General features: G+C 39.2%; 1 protein-coding gene across 4 annotated transcripts in view; it reads right to left on the bottom strand.

Moving 5' to 3' along the window:
- LOC126262816 (uncharacterized) overlaps positions 1–21,775 on the bottom strand; it is a 283,082-nt gene that overhangs the window by 109,473 nt on the left and 151,834 nt on the right. For all 4 annotated transcript variants that reach the window (XM_049959673.1, XM_049959666.1, XM_049959682.1 and 1 more), the window contains exon 8: positions 17,119–17,218. In XM_049959673.1, coding sequence (XP_049815630.1) covers positions 17,119–17,218 — 100 coding nt within the window. The remainder of the gene's footprint in view (positions 1–17,118; positions 17,219–21,775) is intronic.

Here is a 21,775-nt window from a genome sequence, read left to right as displayed (position 1 = left end):
CACACCTCACACACACACACACACACACACACACACACACACACACAGTACTGCCAACTCCAGCATCTCGGGCAGGAATGCAAAATCATGTAGGATTCAGGCAGCAGTCTGGAGGGGGTGGGGAAGGGGAAGGAGAAGGGGATAGTAGAGTACAGTTGGAGAGAGATATGAACACTGTCTAGTGGAATGTGCAGCGACTATCCTGCTGACAGGTGCAGCGTCAGGAGGTTGTGGGGCAGGGAGGTGGCGGATAAAGGAACAAGAAAGAAGAAGAGTGGGGAAATATGGGCGGATGTGTTGGCAGAGGGCTGGGAATAAACAAGGTGGGAGAAAATAATAGGGGAGGACATGATACGACAGAGGAGGTGGAAACTGTTGGGTGGAGGGTGTGTTACTGTAGATTGAGGCCATGATAATTATGGGAGCAGAGAATGGGTTGTAAGGATAACTCCAATCTGTGCACTTCAGAAAACCAGGAGGTGGAGGGAAGGATCCAAATGGCTCGGGTAGTGAAGCAGCCATTGAAATCAAGTGTGTTATGTTAGTTGCATGTTGTGCCACAGGGTGGTCTACTTTGCTCTTGGCCACAGTTTGGCGATGGCCGTTATCCTACTGGACAGCTAGCTGGTAGTCAACCTGCTTCACTACCTGAGCCATCTGGCTCCTTCCCTGCATCACCAGCTTTTCTGGACTGAGCAGATGGGAGTTATCCTTACAACTCATTCTCCACTACCATAATTACCCTGGCCTCAACCTATGGTAACATACTGTCCCCATACCCTCCACTCCACAGTTTCCACCCCCTCTGCCCTATCATCTCCTCCCCATTCTTGTTTCCGACCCTGTTTATTGCAGCCCTCTGCCAATGCATCTGCCCATCTTTTCCCCAGTCCTCTTCTGTTTTGTTCCCTTTTTCCCCCATCTCCCTGCCCCACTACCTCCTGATGCTGCACCTGTTGGCAGTCTAGTCACTGCACACTGCACCACACAGTGTTCATCTCTCTCCCCACCCATGGCTACTATCCCCTTCCCCTTCAGATTGCTGCTTGCATTTCACGTGATGCTGCCTTCCAGCATGAGATGCTGGAGTTGATGGTCATGTGTGCATGAGGTGTGCTTTTGTGTGTGTGTGTGTGTGTGTGTGTGTGTGTGATGGTAAGCAGCAATGTATCTTTTCCTACATTGTTGATATTCCTACCTGTAGTTTCCATAATTGTTTAATTATTCTGCATTGATTATTCTGATGTCATAAATATGAAAGTGTAGAATCCAACTATACTGGGGCAAAAACAGCTGTTTGGAGACTCATAAAGAAGACTGTTTGGTGCCATACCCAATAATCATACTAGTTGATGTGTGAAACTATCATACAAGCTGATATGTATTAAATCTGATTTCTCAGCAACAAGTAGAATATTCAAATGTGATCTATTTTGGTTAACACAGAAATACTTTTAAATGCAACTCTGTAAGAATTTACACTTCCACAAGCCACTGTAATTTCTGAAGGTGTTCTGTCTTTGTGACAGTTTCCACACACAAAGTGAGCAAGGAAAAGAATCTCTTATCAGGTGTATTTTGCATATGCAACTGATGGACTTGTCCATTGTTGATCTATATTGTGCATTTATAGCCCATTTAGAAACTACAGTATCTGACATTATGATAATCCACTATTTAATCCACAGGGAGCATGTTTTTGCTGAAAATTTAAGTGAGAGAGTGCATAAATCTGTACTATGTCACTGATACTGCTAAGACGGTAAAAGTGGATTCTTTGAATGACGACATTTTCCACAACATGGGTCAACAAAAGGATAGGGAATTTGAATGTCTTCTCATATACAGTGAGTCGAGGTGGTCACCAAGAGGACACTGTATGCAACACTTCTATGAACATTTTGGTACAATAGTCAAGTTCCTTCAGTCAAGACACCAAAGATTTTCTGATGTAGTCGGACTACCACATCTTACCATTGCCTATTTTTTATATGCAGCTTACAAATGAAACATGATCAAACAAAGCTGCAAAGGTACAAAATGAGTTTAATCAAAACTTAAAGTATAATATCTTCATTCATACCAATCTGGACCCCTTCATTTCAATAACATGAGTCAACACAAGAATCTTCAAGAAGTTATACACAAAGATGGAGACAAACTTCCAGACATAGATTTAAATACTTCTTGTTCATATCTACAACAATCCAAAGAGAATCTGCAAATTAGATATTGTGATCTATGCACCCTTGAAATTCCAACATAAGTAATAAGTGCAGTTACACATTCACAGGAGAATTTATGTGGAGGTTGCAAGAGCAGTTAATTGGCATGACACTACAGTCTGGCAACATGCTGCCACATGTGAAACTCTTTTGCTCTCCTAGATTTTATAATTTTAGTATACAAAGGGGATAACAGTTATTTCAATAAAAATTATCATTTATTTTTACAATGTCTGTACTTTCAGACACATATATATGTCTGAAGGAACAGGCATTGTTGCAGCTGCAGATAAATTTTGTTTATTAGTCACAATTGTGAATTATTTTAATATCAGTCTTATTAGGTATTGGAAGAACACATATTGGTGACATATGAAAATTTTTGCTGGACTGGGACCAAAACCCAGATTTCCTGCTTATCATGAGTGGTCGCCTTAACCATCTCTGTTATCCGTGCACACTTCGAGAACCAATCCAGACCTCCATATGCAACTGTGTCTATGGCCCCTAGTGCTCGCAGCTTTACCTGGAGTCCCACAACAGGGTTAATGAGACAAATATGTTCAACGTAGCAGTGTCATCATTTTTGCCTGTCTAGGCTGTCATATTTATTTTATGTTGTGTCTGTTTCTTCGCACATGTATGTATATATATCTGAAGGAACAGACATTGCAAAAGTATGTCAAATTATCATGTTTAGATGCATGACAACTAATTAATTTAATTCTTCATAGCGTGGTTGGTCTGCTATTAGAACAAAAATGGTAGTGTTTCAATAATGATCACATACAGGTACTGTGCCAATATGATTTTTGAGTAATTACAAGTCGCTGGAAACTGACATCCTGAGGGAATTACATGAACTAGAACATATGTTTATTGTAGACGAAATCAAGTTCCTTCTTTTGGAGAAAAATATGAGCAAGTACATTACTATTTACTGAGGACATGAGAAACTTAACATAGGTAGAATGAAAAGGAAATGAATACAATGAAAATGGTGCCAGGGAGGTCTACAGACCAAAAGGAAAAGTTTTAAGACCAGAGAGCATCATATAAGTGTTAAAGCAGAGGTGTACACCCATAGAAGAAAGATTGGAAGTAACATTAGTAGCACTGGTTTTTCAAGATACACATGATTAGGACAACAAAAAGAGAAAAAAAGATAGAAGAAAAGATAAACCTTGACAATTCTAGCAATACATGAAACTTCCTAGCAGATTAAAAATGTGTGCCAGATTGAGACTTGAGCTCGGGGTCTTTGCCTTTTGCAGGCAAGTGCCCCATCAACTGAGCTACCCAAGCACAACTCATGACCCATCCTCACAGTTTTACTTCCAGCAGCATCTCATCTCCTACCTTCCAAACTTCACAGAAGCTCTTCTGTGAAACTTGTAAGACTAGCACTCCTGGAAGAAAGGATATTGGAGAGAGACATGGCATAACCACAGCCTTGGGGGATGTTTCCAGAGTGAAATTTTCACTTTGCAACAGTATGTGCAGGACAGCTTCTGTGAATTTTGCACAGTAGGAGATGAAGTACTGGCAGTAGTAAAGCTGTGAGGAAAGGTTGCAAATCATGCTTGGGTAGCTCAGTCGGTAGAGCACTTGTCCACAAACAGAAAAGATCTCAAATTTGAGTCTTGGTCCAGCACACAATTTTAATCTGCCAGGAAGTTTCATCTCAGTACAAAGTCTCTTGCAGATTGAAAATTTCGTTCTGCTACCCATACCCGATGATAACACATAAATGTTGTATTTTGTAGGAATGTAGGCACAACTTTGAGATTTGGTAAAGCTTGAAAGGCAATTGAAAGAAGAAAAATAAACAATCAAATACAATTATTGAATTCATACATCATTACTCACCTTACAACTAATCACAAGTAATTAATAAGTAATCACAAGTAATTAATAAGTAATCACAAGTAATTAATAAACACCACTAAACAAATTCCACAGCTGAGCATGCATATCTGTTCTCCCTCTAAAGATCAGAGAAAGTGGCTTGTTGTATGTTGTATTCAACAGCTAAAGTAGCCATAAAAATGCTTGAGTGCACTCTAATAATTGCTAAGTGTAATACTAACTTTGGGAATGCACTATATAACATTATTATAATTCAAATTAAAGTTTAATATGGGGTGTTATACTGCTCTGGTTTCTCTTCACTCATTTTTGTCTTTAGATGGGTAATTCTGTCTTCACATAATTCTATCTATACAAAACCCAATTCAACTTTTCTGTGTGATATTTTGATAACTGATTCAGTTATCTTCTCCAGGTGCTGTACACTGTTTTGTTACTCATACTCACTGCCTGGACTCTAACCAGACAGCAGAGTACTACTCGTGTTGTTCCACTATTTATGGCTGAGTCTGACTGCCAAAGCCCACAACTCTGATGCTCATTTGCTTCTTGAATGAACATTCTCTCAGTGTTTTCTACCTCTAATGGATATGGCTTTGAGATTTTAATGTGTGCTGGATCCAAGCCTTGATTAAATTGAAACCTTTGTCCTCGTTTATTACTTTTTCCATAGACTTCATTTTGATAGACTTCTTTATCACACCATCCTGGAAACTGTGTGTCTGCATCATGATACTAGTCTCTTTGTGTTTTATTCCAAGACTACACCTGAGGCAATGTTTGGCAACAGCTGATTTACTTTGTTGATTTAGCTGGGTGCGTGTCTGACATTTCTTGCATCTCTCCTCGACTATCCTGATTGTCTTTCTCACATATGACATGCCACATTCACAATGACTGTGGTACAATATTGGCTTTTGGAGAGGTCCATCATCTTTAACAGTACAAAAAAGGCTAGGGATTCTTCCATTTGTCTCTTAGCTAATGCATCAAGATCCACTACAATTTTTATATTAGGATGGGTAGAGTTTAAATGCTGTAGGAATTCTTCAAGCTGTTTTGTTCCATGTCACCACACCACAAACGTGTTGCCCACATATCAACAGAAACACATTGGCTTGAACTTGGAGGATGCTAATGTGATTGCCAAAACATATACAGACTTGACACCACAGGCAATAATGACTTACCTATTGCCAAGCCATCAGTTTGTTCATAATACTTTCTACCGCACAGGAAAAAAGTTGATTTGAGAACGTGTGTAAAGAGTTCAGTATACCTGTTGAAGTTTTCTGCAATCAGTTCCAAGGAGATATTTCAGTTTAAGCAAAGCTTAAAGTCTGGCACTCAATTTAAAAAGATTTTACCAGATATCTCATCTACCAGAACTGGAAAACACACAGATAACATGCATTTCAAGCATTAACAATGCAGGCTTAAACAAATCAGTTACAAATGATCATCAGCAGTTCAAATGTATGCCAAATGATGGTATCCCTTAAGGAAATGGCAGCAAGGGAAAGGAAACGACACCAGGAGCACTCAGTGTTCATGCCTGGGTGCCACATTGAAGAGGCTATTCTTGCTTAGGGAACAGGGTGCAACCAACTGTAGATTATGGCACACATTGGAACAAATGATGTCTGTCATCTGGGCTCCAAGGTCATATGTGCGTCATTCTAGAGACTAGCAGAGAAGGTTCAGAAGACTAGGCTTGTGCATGGAGTTACAACGAAGCTCACAATTTGCAGCATTCTAAAGAGAACTGACTGTGGTCATTTGGTTCTGAGTTGAGTGGAAGGACTGAACCAGAGACTTCGAAGGCTTGAATGAGATAGCAAGGATAGCAGTAGTGCTGGAATGGGAACAGGGAGGGGGCTGGATGGGTGAGGACAGTGACTAACGAAGGTTGAGGCCAGGCCGGTTACGGGAACGTAGGATATATTGCAGGGAAAGTTCCCACCTGTGCAGTTCAGAAAAAACTGGTGTTCGTGGGAAGGATCCACATGGCACAGGCTGTGAAGCAATCATTGAGATGAGGGGTATCGTATTTGGCAGTCTCCCACCACCTCCCAAAGACTCACAGTCCGGCATTCCCCTCGTAACTCAGTACCATCTGAGATTGGAGCAACTGAATGACATTCTCCTCCAGGGTTTCAATTACTTCTCATTGTGCCCTGAAATGAGAAATGTCCTACCCACTAGCCTTCCCACTCCTCCTACCGTGGTATTCCGCCATCCACCGAACCTACACAATACACATAGATCTAGATGCTAGACCTGTCCCATACATCCTCCTTCCATCATCTACTCCAGTCCAGTCACTACCATCACCTATCCCATCAAAGGCAGGGCTACCTGTGAAACCAGTCATGTGATTTACAAGATAAGCTGCAACCACTGTGCTGCATTCTATGTAGGCATGACAACCAACAAGCTGTCGTCCACATGAATGGCCACCGACAAACTGTGGCCAAAAGACAAGTGGACCACCCTGTAGCTGAATACGCTGCCGAACATGATACCCTTCATCTCAATGACTGCTTCACAGCCTGTGCCATATGGATCCTTACCACCAACACCAGCTTTTCTGAATTGTGCAGGTGGGAACTTTCCCTGCAATACATCCAATGTTTCCGTAACCCTCCTGGCTTCAACCTATGTTAGCCACTGTCCTCACCCATCCAGCCCCCTCGCCGTTCCCATTCCAGCATTACAAAGCTGTTATTTCACCACCACACCCAGTCTTTTAATTTATTTATATTTGTGCTTGCGTGAGAGTGTGTTGTGTGTCCACTCCTGACAAAGGCCTTAATGGCCGAAAGCTATGATTGTGTGAATATTTTTATTGTGCCTATCACGACCCAGCATCTCCGCTATATGGTGAGTAGCAACTTTCCTTCTCTCATATTTTCAAATTATTTCAAGAATAGAGAAGCAGTTTAATAAATTCCTTTAACCAGCTATAGTCTTTGGAGAAGCAGCTTTTGGAAGATCAAGTAGCTGATTACCCAGAGAAGAGAATCGGCTACACACAACATGCAAGTTAACTGAATTGAGAGATGTGTGTTCCTTGCAACCCAATACCACACTATCTCTTGTCGTCAAAAAAACGTTACAACATGGTGACCCAAGTGACAGGACCCGAAAAAAAATGGGAATTTCAAGACAGAAATGGGAAGAAGATATTAGGTGTTGCCATAGCAACCAGGCCTAAGAAGATACGAGAATGATTTCCCGTAATTGTATTGAGTCCAATAAACCAGTGGGAGAAAGTTGCGAGTGTAACGCATTAAAAGATATGAGAAAGTAATAGCGAGAGGGGGGGGGGGGGGGGGGGAACTGAGAGAAGACCTCAACTTTTTGACTAAGAAGATGGGGTGTGGAGAGTAAGCAGCTTTCACACACATACATCGCGCTGATGCCAACGCAGTAACCAGCCACTGACGCCGACTGCACCAGCTCGTGTTCACCGGTGCTGACTCCGTGTCCCGCTCGCCAAAGACGACTCTGAAACCACCCTTCGATGCCACCAGCACCAGTGCTGTCCACTGGCACTGATTACACATCCGCTCACCAATGCAGCTAGAACTCTATGCCGGGTGACAATAATTGTTTGGTAAAGTTGAAGGAACTGTTGACTGATAAACTGTTAGTGCAGTTATTTTACTCAGTGGTGAATTTTCTTTTAGATGATTACTAGGTCTAAAATCAATAAAGTTATGCATCAAGAACAGCAACTAGCAGAACCAGCCATGGCTATGACAGTGAATAAGGAAGTGCCAGACTGGTTGAAGTAGCAAATTGAATCAAAGAACCAAGTTTAAAGTTAGACTCAGTAAGAACAGAGTCAAATGCTCAAATTACTAATCTAAATAAAAATTTAAATGCTCAAAATGCTTCCTTCAGAGATGAACTGAGTGTGAATTTAAGTGAAAAACTAGAAGCACAAAGTGTAACTTTAAATGAAAAGCTAGATGCAGAGAGTGCTAATTTAAGTAGAGAAACAGACACAGTGAATATTCAAGTAAATAATAAATTGGATGTTCAGAATAAGACTTTAGGACTGTTAAGTGCAAAATTAGATGAACAAAATAAGGAATTTAGCTAGTTGCGTGATGGCATGGGAAATCTGAAGACTGGATTTGATATTTTAACCACTAAAGTGGAAAATTTTGTGAGAGATTTGAAAGGTGAATTAACTAGCTCTTTAAATAGTCATGTCACTCAGCTGTTCACTGACTTTAGTCAGACACAGAGTAACCAATTTCAGGATTTGACAAAGAAACTAGAATTTGATATTGAAGATAAATGTAATAGTGTAGAGTCTGAACTGAGTGAAAAGCTAGGTTCATTTCAAAGTGTATGTAATGTTACACTTGATGCTGTAAAACAAAGGTTACACACTTAAAAGAAAAATGTTGAAAAGCAGAACAAACTAATTCCTATAGTCCAATCGCAAATTGCAGGCATTAACATGTGAGTTGACAACGTGGAAAGAAATTTTAAAGAGAAACTAGCAACTTCAGACATAATAAATATCAGTAATCTGGAGGAACAGGTAGAAGAGACGATAGAAAAGTTGCCACGAGAGTAACCTCCGACAACATATTTCCAATCTTATCTTCCGAACTTAGTAATACCAAGAAGGATGTAGATGAACTGTGGAAGGAATTCAAACTTCCGCAGGACAAAGTAGCTAATAGAGTGACTTCTCCAAATGTAGTATTGATTAGTGAAGTGATGACAGATTTACAATGGGGAGCAAATTCTGGACTATACAGACAGTTTCTGAAGTTTAAGCCAGACAGGGAAGTACATCTTACTCATTTTCTGAAACAGTTTAACCAGGCCTTTTCGAAAAACTGGGAAGATTCAAAGAAGATCGAATTTGCGGTAGGGTACCTTTTAGGGGAAGCTTCAGAGTGGGGCACAGTCAAGATCGAGAACTTTTCATCTTGGGCAGATTTCCAGAAAAAGTTTAAGGAGAAGTATTGGTCAGCTAGTGCTCAAGAAAAATTAATATTTGATTTGTGGGTCCCTAAGAATTATAACACTACTTGGGGTACGATGAGAAAGTATTTTGACTGGTATTCAATACATGTGAAGTACTTAGATAAGCCCATGGAGGAAGAAGGGTTAGTTTGAATTCTAAAAAGACGTTTACCCATTTACGACAGGAAAGATATACTGTGTAGTGGGTGGAAAATAGAAGAACTGTTGTCTTTTGTATAAGCACTTTATGAATTAAACAAACACTGCAATGAAAATGTACATCAAAACGAAAATCAGAATTGCAGAAGAGGTAGTAATAATAGTAATAGTAATTTTAAGAGACATGAGGCCAACTTAGCTAGAGTACACCAATGTAACTGGAATAAGGGTAATGAAAATTACCAAAAGAAGCATCCACCTTCGAATATAGGCCCCGTAACGTTGCAAGAATTTGTACCAAGCAGTAATAGAGTACAAAGTGGTAACGTAATACTCCGATTTGGTAACCAACCAGTGATTACCAGTAATGAGGAGAATGTAGTGCAATCTGGATCCAGGGCCAGGGCCCAGGTCGTAGAAATACATTAGGAGGCCTAGTTTATAATAAGTATGTTAATTTCACACATAAAATACCCACCAAAGAATGGTTATTACTGGAAGAACCAAGCTCAACTACCATTAATCCACAACCAATACTAGGAAAAGTGGAAGATTTTGAAGTTAACATATTTATAAATTCAGGGAGTAAGGTGTCACTGATGTCTAGAACATTCTTTAGCACATTACGAACTAAACACCACTTACTGATATTACCAGTAACGGGAGTTACTGGAACAAAGAGCTAAGCTGTAAAACATGAGACCCAGGTGAACTGCAATTTTGGGAATATCCCATTTTGTCAGACGCTGTTAGTAGTAGAAAATATCAATAGGGATGTGTTGTTTGGTCTAGATTGGCTATCAGAATTTAATGTCATATTGAATCTTGAGGAGAATCTTCTTTATTTTGGTAAAGGTGACTACAAATATTGTGTACAGTTTGCCAGAGATTGAAAAGGTAAGTTACACATCACATTGAGTGGACATACATGGCAAAGTAAATGAATCGCCAATGTCAACCATTGAACAAAAGCTAGATTTATATAAGGTTCTAATGGAATATGAAGAAGTATTTTCCGATCGTCCTTGTAGTATTAGTGATTATATATGTAAATTTAAAATCAAAGACAGTACTCCATTTTTGTGTAAGCCATATCCAATACCGGTAAGTCTTAAAAGAGGCCGTTAAGGAAGAAATTGACAAGATGATTGACAATAACATAATAGAATGTAGCTCTAGCGTCATGGATAGCCACTTGGTAGTAGTAAAAAAGGCCACAAGAGGTGTGCGATTGTTGCTAGATGCGCATACTTTGAATAAGAATATAGAGGATGAATTATTGTCCAAATTTGAGAAAGTAGGGTATTTTAGCACAATGGACCTGACTGCTGAATATTGGCAAACTAGGTTACACCCTGAATCAACAGCGTATCTATTTGATGGGAAATCATATCATTTTAATGTTTTACTATTCGGACTAAATATCTCGGTATCCATGTTTATACATGTGCTGGACAAGGCATTAGGAAGGGAGTTGTTAAAGGATTTAATAATATACGTGGATGACATACTTGTAATCTCATCTACCTGGAAAGAAAATTGCCTGACCATGTGTAAAACCCTGAAAAGGTTTAAAGAAAAATATATTACAGTAAAACTATCCAAATCGCACTTTGTGAGGCAAGAGGTTAAGTTTTTAGGGCATATTGTAGGGGTGCAAGGGATTAGACCAGATCCATAATGCACAGAAGCTATTAAGGAGTGTCCACCACCTAAAAACATAAGACAAGTGAAGGGATTCATTGGCACGGCTGGATACTATAGAAGATATATACGAAGTCAAGAGCTGAATGACCCAAAACTCTTACGGTTATTAAGGAAGAGAATACCATGGGTTTGGGACCAAGAGGCCAATGATGCATTTGAAAATGTGAAAAAAGCATTGGTAGAATCACGTATACTACACCATCCGGTTATGGGTGAGCCATTTAAAATTTCAACAGATGCATCCGACTATAGCATAGCAGCAGAACTTTTCCAAGGGGAGTGTGATCTGGAAAGTACAAATCACCGATCTATAGCTTTTGCTAGCCGAAGTCTTAACAAACATGAATTAAACTATACAGCCACAGAGAAAGAACTACTAGCAGTAGTATGGAGTATCCAAAAATTCCAAACATTAGTATGGGGAGTTAGAGATCCATGTATATTCGAATCATCAAACTCTATCTTTTTTAATGAGTAGTCGCTTATTACATAGTAGATTAATGCGGTGGATGTTATTACTACAGGAATATGACATTAAAATACAGTATGTAAAAGGTTCTGAAAATACTTTACCTGATGCTTTGTCTAGATTACCTGCAGATATGAAAGAGTTAAAATGTACAGAAGGACCCGGTGTAATTTTTGCAATTAATTTTATGACAGTAGAATACCTGCACAACAGGGTACAAGAAATGGCTCAAAGAATATCCAACAGCATCCATCATGATCTCTACTTTACAGAAAGATATGCTATGTGTATTAGAAAGTCTTTACCTCCTAATCAAGCAGAGAAATGGAAGGTTATAGTGAATAATTTATTTTGGAGAGACAGTATAACATCTTGACGGTGGCATTTATGCATCCCGAAGTTGATGGAGGACGATATTGTGTGGTATGTCCATACAGGGTATGGACACTTCAGAATAAAAAAGTGTATAGCCCACATGAACAAGTTCTACTGTTTCAAAAAGCTAGGACATAAGGTAGCATCTTTAATTAGAATTTGTGAAACCTGTCAGAAAGTAAAAGAGAGTAACACTCATGTTAGATACAAAATGTATCCAATGATTCCTAAGGCATCACACGATCTTACAGCAGCGGATTTCTTCGGATCTATTCTGAAAGGGAATGGAAGAGTATCGTACATTTTTGTCCTCATAGAATGTTGGTCTAAATATGTTAGGTTGTATCCTATTAAGAAAGCAAATACACCAACAGTGATCCACTGTTTGCAAAAATACTTTCTGGAGGCGGGCAAACGAAAACGATTCCTCTCCGATAATGGACCACAATTTGTTAGCAACGACTTTAAAGAATTTTTAGTGTGGGAAGATATTCATCAAGTATTAATCTCCAACTATAATCCATCTTCTAACCCGTGTGAAAGGGTTATGAACGAAATTGGGAAATTATGAAAAACATACGTCATGGGCAATGAAATTTAAAGACTTTGAGCTTATTTTAAATGAATTACCACGTTTCTCAACTGGATTAACACCTTTGGAAGTAATAGGTAAACCTTTTGTGGAAGAACCCCTTCTTAAATGTTTTACTTGGCCGGAACAACCTACTGTTGATTACCAACTTAATCAAACAATAGTTTCTAAGAACTTGGTTGAAAGAGCACAACAATGAGTGAGTAAATATAACAAGAAGGCTGTCGAACCTCAGTATAACATTAATGACCTAGTTCTAGTAAAACAGCATCTTCAAAGCTCTGCCCTGAAGAAAGAAACACATAATTTTTTTCAAAAGTACGAGGGAACTTACCAAGTGCAAACAGTGGTACATCCCAAAGCCTTAGTTTTAGTAGATGCTATAACAGGATCAAAGATGTAAAAGACATAAAATTGTATGTCTCCCAGGGACGTTAATGTTCTGTGTTAACGGGCGGAGTGATGACCATTGGATCCCTAGTTGTTTTCGATGTTTCTTCTGTGCTATTTTTTCCTGCACTGAATTCCCTTCAAATCTTAAACTATTCTGTACTCTATTCTTGAATTCTTAAACTATTCTATAATTTTCGTACGTAGAAAACTCGATATGACGGTAAAGTAGAAAACTTAAGGGAATCACACATGAACAGTGATCTCTAGACATGAAATGAAACGAATAAAATATTATTTGAGTGAAAGGTATAATATGATGGCACTATTTAAACCAAGTGATGTCGAGATGACATAAAATGAATAGAGGATTTTATGTGTGTACAAAAGTATAGTATAAACTGAATGACTAAGCAACTATGTAATTGTAGTGTATAATTTTCTATTTTTATGGAACATTTTTTACCTATTATGAGACATGAAGTGGATGGGAAGGTTTTTATTAGTTTTGGAAGGGGTGGATAGTGTAAGTACAAGCATGACTAACACTATTTAACAGACCACACCTTTCATACAACCCTCGCAGACAAGTGCGACTGATTCTTCACCATTTGCCATTCCATAGGGGTTGCTAAGATTTTTCTTCGGGGACTTCAAAGGTGAAGGTGAGAATGTCCATTCTGTAGGAGACATTTAACATCATACCTCCAGTACCAGAGTAGTAGGGATCCTGGGGAAGAGGGGTGGGAAGGGTTTCCTGTCTTTGGAGCTATCTTCTTTCTCTTCTTCGATCTTAGCAACTATTTCTACTTTTTCCTTTCTTACTTCTCATCTGAGTACTGGTCTATCTTTCCATCTTTCCATATGCATATACTTCTATTGCTGAAGTCCTCCTTATTTCTTGTGGTTTCCAATAACCTTCAACTTATTTCATATAAGTAGGCTGAAGAATCAGGCTACACAAACACACTTCTACATACACATACTACAACATGAAGATGCCAACAATGAACATACAGATTAAAAGGATGTGAGAACCGTCAAGTGTTATAGGGGGAAAGAATGTGCACATAGAGAAATATGCACTTATGGCTGATTATTGTGACAGTTCTACATCGCTTAGTTACTTGGAAAAACTATCATGTAGATATTTATTAATATGTATATATAGGAAATACATCACCTAGTTATTTGGAAAAACTATCATGTAGCTATTTTTTAATATGTATATATAGGAAATATATGTATAAGAACAATGATGATTATATATCGCATAGGTACATAAGGATATAAAAACTATGATAATTTTACATCAAGTATACCTAAGTAGGAAGCACGAATGAGGAAAGAGAACATAAGTCAGGGAGGAACTAATTGTGATAACTATCCAGGAATGTCAGTCTAATAAATATTCTGACAACTTGTAAGATAGTGGGACTCTTACAACCTAAGTAAGCATATTATACATTGAAAAATGTATGCAGGCATGAAGTAGATGCTGGAAACATAGAAGTTGATAAAGGAGGACTCTAGGGTATAGAGAGAAGTATGAAAAAGTGAGCATGAAGGGTGAAGTAGGTTTTAGTTTTACCAGATGATATTTAGTTATAGTGTACATAAAGATGTATACTAGGGCAATGAACCATGAGGCCTATTCAAGAAGGAGAAGGGGGGACGCACCCAGCAAGTCCTGGATGAAAAGTGCAGATAGGCAGACCTAAGAAACGCTGACCTATACTGTGTGGACAGGGGCACCAAGAAGGGGATTGACCTGTACCATAGGAAAATAGGAATTAAAAAAGGGGCACACCTACCAAAACAGAAGGAGAATGGGTACTCATAGGATCAACCCGTATGTGAGGTATAGGTACTGCTACCAGAGGGAAAAGGGCAGTATCGTGACAAAAGTCACAAAAATTTTGTAGAAATTATTCTGGTAAGTCTGAATTCTATAATTCACTAGCATTATTATGTTTTATAAGTGTCAATAGGAACACTTTTATTTTGCCCAGAGTTTCTCCAGACTACAAAAAGTTTATAAATAATAAGACCGTTGTGTACTAAGTAAGTAGTACAAAGAATTAGAATAAAGAATAAAGTACTCAAGTGTCGTGAAACACCTGGAGTTTGCAATTGGAAATTGAGACAGAGTCCTAACGAATCCTAAATATTAGGAAAACTTTGTACAATTTTGGTAAACATTTTTGGAATATAGTGATCAATATATTATTATATTTCAACTAAAGTTCAGTCTTGATCACAACACTTATGTCTCAATAACATAGGTGACCGGTTTTGGTTATATTTATATAACCATCTTCAGACCCTTTGGCTTCCCTGGAGGATGGCAGGTGGAGCTCTCCTCAGCTGCTACGAAGTCAAGCTGAGGAAAGCTCTGCCTACCATCCTCCAGGGAAGCCATGGGTCTGAAGATGGTTATATAAATATAACCGAAACCGATCACCTATGTTATTGAGACTTACATGTTGTGATCAATACTGAACTTAAGTTGAAATATAATTAGGAAAACTTACCAGGTCACCACTGAACATTCGAATTTTGATGTCAAAATAGAGTAAGAGTAGAATAAATGAAAGATTAGCTAGAGTTTATTCTAAATGAGTGCATAGATCTATGTTGGTATGTATACTGTTAGAACAGTATGTGATATAAATTTACATAATGATTGTATAAAATATAGCATGTTTGATATAAGGAGGGGGGAATATGTAGTGCTTCGAGAATTTTGAAGTAAATTCTAGAACCACTCGGCCTTTCACCGTTTTGAACACCCAATATTTTAGAGCTGAGTGGGAGAAATGAATACGCCCTACTGCGCATCACCTATTTGTATGTGCAGGTCAAAAAAACAGTTATGAGAGAAAGATGGACCCAGCAGCTGAACGGTGGCAGACAAGTACCTGCTGTATGGTTCACAGAGTTTCCATGCACGGGTAGAGAAGAACAAGAAAATTTATGTAATATTCTGTGCCGTCTAGTGTCTGTGTTATTTGTAAAAAGACTAATGAACAATTGAATACAGATTTCTATGTTCATTAACATATTGGACTCGCTTGAGACTAGAGACTTTTTAATTAATTCATGTCTTGGCTATGAACAAAGCAAGACACATGTATGCTATTTGAATATGTGTGAATGAGTCTAATGTTTAAGGAACAAGTTATCTTGCAGAAGTTATTGTCCGTGAAAGTTGAAAATATAAAGTGACTGAACTGAAAAGTATATTCTATGAGTACCCAAATTATTTCAAGAATAGAGTAGTAGTTTAATAAATTCCTTTAACCAGCTATAGTCTTCAGAGAAGAAGCTTTTGGAAGATCGACGTAGTTGATTACCCAGAGAAGAGGATCGGCTACACAATACGTGCAAGTTAACTGAATTGAGAGACATGTGTGCCTTGCAACCCAATACCACACTGTCTCTTGTCGTCCAAAAAACGTTAGAAACTGAACTGGAATACTCTCGAAGATAGAGAAGAACTAGCTTTAAATGATGACTTCAGGAAAATACCACATACCCCATGTATCACTCACATAGAGATTGTGAGGACAAGATTAGAATAATTACAGCAAAGCACTCAAACAATCATTCTTCCCACGCTGCATACGTGAATGGAACAGGAAGAAACCGTAATAGCTGGTACAATGGGATGTATCCTCTGCCATGCACCTCATAGTGGCTTGAAGAGTAGAGATGTAGTTATAGAGGTAGGGGTAGATGAGCATCCATGTGCACAGTATATGTCAGAAGTCAAACTTGTCTATAAATAATAGTATAATGCCAAAAAACCTTCACAGTCTGGTTGGAGTCCAGGCAGAAGGTATGCAATACAACACAAATCACATCAACAGAAGAACAAGAGTGGATTAGCTGTTGAAATATTGTGCTGAACACTGGAATCAACAACTTGGCTGAAAACCCAAAGCACACCATTAATCAATCACATCAAGAAAAACCTGGTACTTAACATTATTCTTGTTGTATTAAGCTATCTTCTCATAATATTCTGTTACATTTACTGCACTTTTATGTTTCTATTCCCTTTCCTTTTTCTGTGCTTGATGTTTCATCTTCAATAGAAATTGCAAGAAAGCTTACTGCATTCTGCACATTTCATTCCATCATTAATAGATAAAATACTTATTTTAATAGAATCTTGCTTTTTATATGCTATCTTTCTGATTACAGCCAATAAGTTATCTGACAGTCTTCAAATTGTAGCATGTTGCAAATTTAATATGATTCAAAAAGACAGTTAGTAATTAAAATTCTTTAATTAATTTGGTGAATACTTCAGAAGAAATACATGAACTCACCATTTTCAATTGAAACCAGGCCATGTCGAATAAGAAAATCAACTATTACTGGGCAGCTTGTTGTTTTGAAGTCTGGAGAGAAAACTTTTTCAAGGACATCCTAGAAAGGAGAAAAAAATTGGAGATTAAACTCACTGCTCTGTTTGTCACAAAAATGAGTGATACACATCCAACCATGGAAATGAAAAACAAACAATTAAATATCACAGATTACTACATGGAGACAATACTAAATTGACTATAGACAATGATATATGTCGTTTGTTGTTGTGGTCTTCAGTCCTGTGACTGGTTTGATGCAGCTCTCCACGCTACCCTATCTCATACAGTAAAGCTGCATGCCCTCGGGAAAAATTACGGCTGTAGTTTCCCCTTGCTTTCAGCCGTTCGCAGTACCAGCACAGCAAGGCCATATTGGTTATTGTTACAAGGCCAGATCAGTCACTCATCCAGACTGTTTCCCCTCCAACTACTGAAAAGGCTGCTGCCCCTCTTCAGGAACCACATGTTTGTCTGGCCTCTCAACAGATACCTCTCCGTTGTGGTTGCACCTACGGTACGGCCATCTGTATCGTTGAGGCACGCAAGCCTCCCCACCAGTGTCAAGGTCCATAGTTCATGGGGAAGGATGATATATGTAACATATGGATAAGCTATAAGATCACCATCACACCCTACCAGAAGGTAGCAAAGTAGAAACAGATCTTAAGCAATCCACCAAATCATAAACTTCTTTCCTTAACAAATGGTCTAAAGTAAATTCAAGGTTAGGTTCTTTGCAGTCTTTTGCTTCTCCTTTTCCCTTCTTCCTTTTAGTCCCGGTTCATTGTTCACTTGATATATCTATTTAAGTCTTAGAAACTTAGTATTCTTTGACAGCACAACATTTTAATGGTTTGTAGTTTTTTATTGCCTGAACTGCCCATAGTCAATGTTTGACTTGCATACAATACTGTACTCCCAACACACACTTTCTAGAATGCCTCCCCCTCTTCTATCCAAGAATTTCATACTTGTCGATCTCTTTTACTGGAGAAAACTTCTTCTCAAACAACCTACTTTCTACATCTTCCTTGCATAATCAGAGCTTTGTAATCTTATTTCCTAGTTATGGCAGTTTCTTCACTTCTTTGATTATAATGTCATTTTTGGTTTTGACGTTAACCAATTTGATGTTAGTTATACTAATCAACATCATCACTGCTTATTCTTAACCCATACACTATGGAAAGTATGCCATTCAATAGGTCTCCTACGTCTAAGGGATTTATTGTCTGTGAACCTTAGCATCGGTACTGGTTCATTATGAGCTTCAATTCTTCTTCCAAAATTTCCTGTGCCTTCCATCATAGCTTCTTTGCTGTAAAAGTTAAATAACAATGGTAGTAAGCTCCAGACCTTCTTAAGATGAACTTATCTCTTTCAATCTTTCATTTTTTATGGTTCACACTTGGTTTAGTTTATTTCTCTGTCTATGTACTATAGCTTCACTCATCTCAGCACTGTAGCAAACACATCATCTCACCCAACACTCTCAAAAGCTTTCTATAAAATTGCTAGGAGGATATAAGGATTTCTTTTGTCTTTCCATTACTAAATGCATAGTCTACATTGTTTCCCTTGATATCTTTTCCTTTTTAAAACACAACTTATCCAGTGCCCCATCAACTTTTCTTTCTTTTCTTATGTATATAGCTCTGGTCAGCACTCTAGAAGTGTTAGCACCAAGTGAGGTTGCCTAGTGGTTAGCACACTAGACTCACTTTGAGAGGATGGCAGTTCAAACCCCCATCCGACCATCCAGATTAATTTTCCCGTGATTTCCTTAAATTGCTTAAGACAAATGTTGGATGGTTCCTTTTATGATGATGAAGATGATAATTTATGGTGGAGAGTGCTAAGCAGCTAGGTCATCAGCACCCTTGCATTAATGGTATACTTAAGAAGGTTTTCATAATCTGTGGAAGGAGATCAATAAACTGGAAAACTATGTTTGATCCCACAACAGGAAACGTAAAGCAACACCAGGAAGGTGAGGTTCAGAAAAGCCCATTATAAGACCCCAGCAAGACACAGAGGGATAACTAAATGAAATCATTGAGAAAATACCTGTAAAGATGCTGTTAAGAAAGAGACAGATAAGCATGGCTGGATGACGACTTAGAAATAATACGTGACCCAGCCACTCTGTGACACATTAAGATTGCACACCAAGTATTTTGGGAAGAATTCTGGACACGCACAAAATTTTAAGACACAAACAACACTCATCTTGTTATCAGTTAAAATAGAGGGAAGATCCTGTGGGAGACCCAGTTCAACCCTCGGGTCGTCATATAAAACGCACTCACTTAAAATATGTCATACTGACAGCTGTGTACTGCATCACTGACATACTGGGGGCTCCTCCTGACATAAGAGGAAGCCGTGTGTCAATGGACAATGTCCTACTCTAAGCCGAGTAAGGGCCACTTCTTCACACCGTTGTGAGCAGAAGGAGGTGATCCATGGTCACACTGAAGTCTTGATGGAACGTAGTTTATTGTTTCTCATTTCCCGCCACTGTGACTCCCACCAATATATGGCCTTCCTGGTCACAAATGAAGTGACAGCCCCCAGAGGGACTGAACAGCTGGCAGGAGGACGAAGGGAGAAAGCCTACTTAGCAGCAGCATCAACGAGTTTGTTTCCCTGGATGCCTAAGTGCCCTGGAACCCAGCAAAAAATGATTTCCTTGTTTTCCTGTGCAAGAGAAGGAGAGTGTCCTGCACTTGTTGCACCATCCCATTTGCTGGGTACATCTGTCGAACAGCGAGAAGGGCACTTTGATAATCAGAGCAGATGATAAATTTTTTGTCAAGGCGCTGTCTCATCTGCTCCATTGCCCTCAGGATAGCAAACAATTCCACACAATAAACTGAAAACTGCTCTGGGAGTCCTAGCCTGAGGATAGTGTTGGGGAACATGACAGAACAACCGAAAACATCTCCCTGCTTAGAGCCATCCGTGTAGATGGTAATAAAATCTGGGTGGCAACGTAAAATTTCATTAAATTTAATTTTAAAAACACGGTCTCGGGTACAATGCTTCCTGTAAGCAGTCAGTTCTAAAAGCAATCTAGGCCTTGGTAGTAGCCAGGGGTATGCCCAACTCCACCACTGGCTTTGGAATTTAATGCCCCCCCGCACCACTAATAATTCAAGACTCTCCATTGCACGGAACCCAAATGGCCGTGTTGCTTGTGGTCAATGATCGAGCAGCCGTTCCGGTAGTGGCTGAACAACGTAACTGGATGCTGGCGATGTAGCAATGGACAATGCTTATATGCTTGGCGTACCATGAGAAGAAGACGTCAAATAGACAGCGGAGGCTCACCAGCCTCCACACACAAACTAACAACCGGGCTCGTGCGATAGGCCCCTTTTGACAGCCTAATACCCTCGTGGTGAACTGCATCCAGCATTTTAAGGTATGAAGGCCTTGCTGACCCATAAATCTGGCATCAGTATTCAAGCTGGGGTCACACGAAGGCCTTATAAAGTTAGAGCAGACATGCTCTGTCAGCTCCCCAAGACCTATGACTAACACATTTAAGGATGTTTAAGGCCTTGAGCATCTTAGTTTCAGTTCTTTAAGGTGTGGCAACCATGTTAACTTCTCATCAAAAATAAGACCCAGATACTTCACCTTTTCCATAAAAGTGAGATCGGTATCCCCCAGTTTTAAAACAGGCAAATTAAACAGAGTGGGAACGATTAAAAGCAACACAAACTGTTTTCTCTAATGAGAATTTAAAACCTGTGGTGCGAGACCATTCCTCCAACCGTCTGATCGTCAGTTGCAATGGCTGAGTTGCTGTGGTGAGGCTGGAGGATGCACAGAAGATGGAGAAGTCGTCCACAAATAAGGAACATAGTACTGGACATCGCACTGTGGTTGTAATACTATTGATTGCGATGGCGAAAGCCGTGACACTTAAAACACTCCATTGATGGACACCATTCTCCTGCTTAAAACAGTCAGACAAGACATTCCCAACCCTGTATCTAAAATATCTGTCCGAGAGAAAGGATCGTATGAAGGTCGGAAGACATCCACGGAATCCTCACTGATGGAGCTGCGACAAAATATTATGCCTCCAGGTAGTATCGTAGGCCTTTTCCAAATCAAAGAAAACACTGATAAGGTGTTGCTTATGAAGGAAAGCTTGTCAAATTGCAGCTTAGAGCAGGGTCTGGTTATCGAGAGTGAAGCGATACCTCCTGAACCCACACTGGGAAGGACTGAGTAGGGACCTGGTTTCCAGAACCCACTTTAGGCGCCAATTGACAATACGCTCCAGTGTCTTTCCTACGCAGCTTGTCAGGCTAATACTACGATAACTACCAGGATCTGTCCGATCTTTTCCTGGTTTTAAAATTGGGATTAAAACAGATTCCTTACACGAGTTGGGAAAGTTGCCAGTTATCCAAATTTTATTGAAGATCTGAAGGAGGACTTCCTTCGACCATTGGTCCAACTGCTGTAACGTGCTATAGGTTATCTGGTCGTTTCCAGGGATCGTATCACAAGCAACTCACAATGCAGAATCCAGCTCCCACAGAGAGAAAGGCTGATTGTATTCTTCCATGTTGGTGGAATGGAAATCGAGATCAGC

Source organism: Schistocerca nitens, chromosome 1 (assembly GCF_023898315.1).
Source record: "Schistocerca nitens isolate TAMUIC-IGC-003100 chromosome 1, iqSchNite1.1, whole genome shotgun sequence".
NCBI lineage: Eukaryota > Metazoa > Arthropoda > Insecta > Orthoptera > Acrididae > Schistocerca > Schistocerca nitens.
This window is presented reverse-complemented; position numbering and strand designations above follow the sequence as displayed.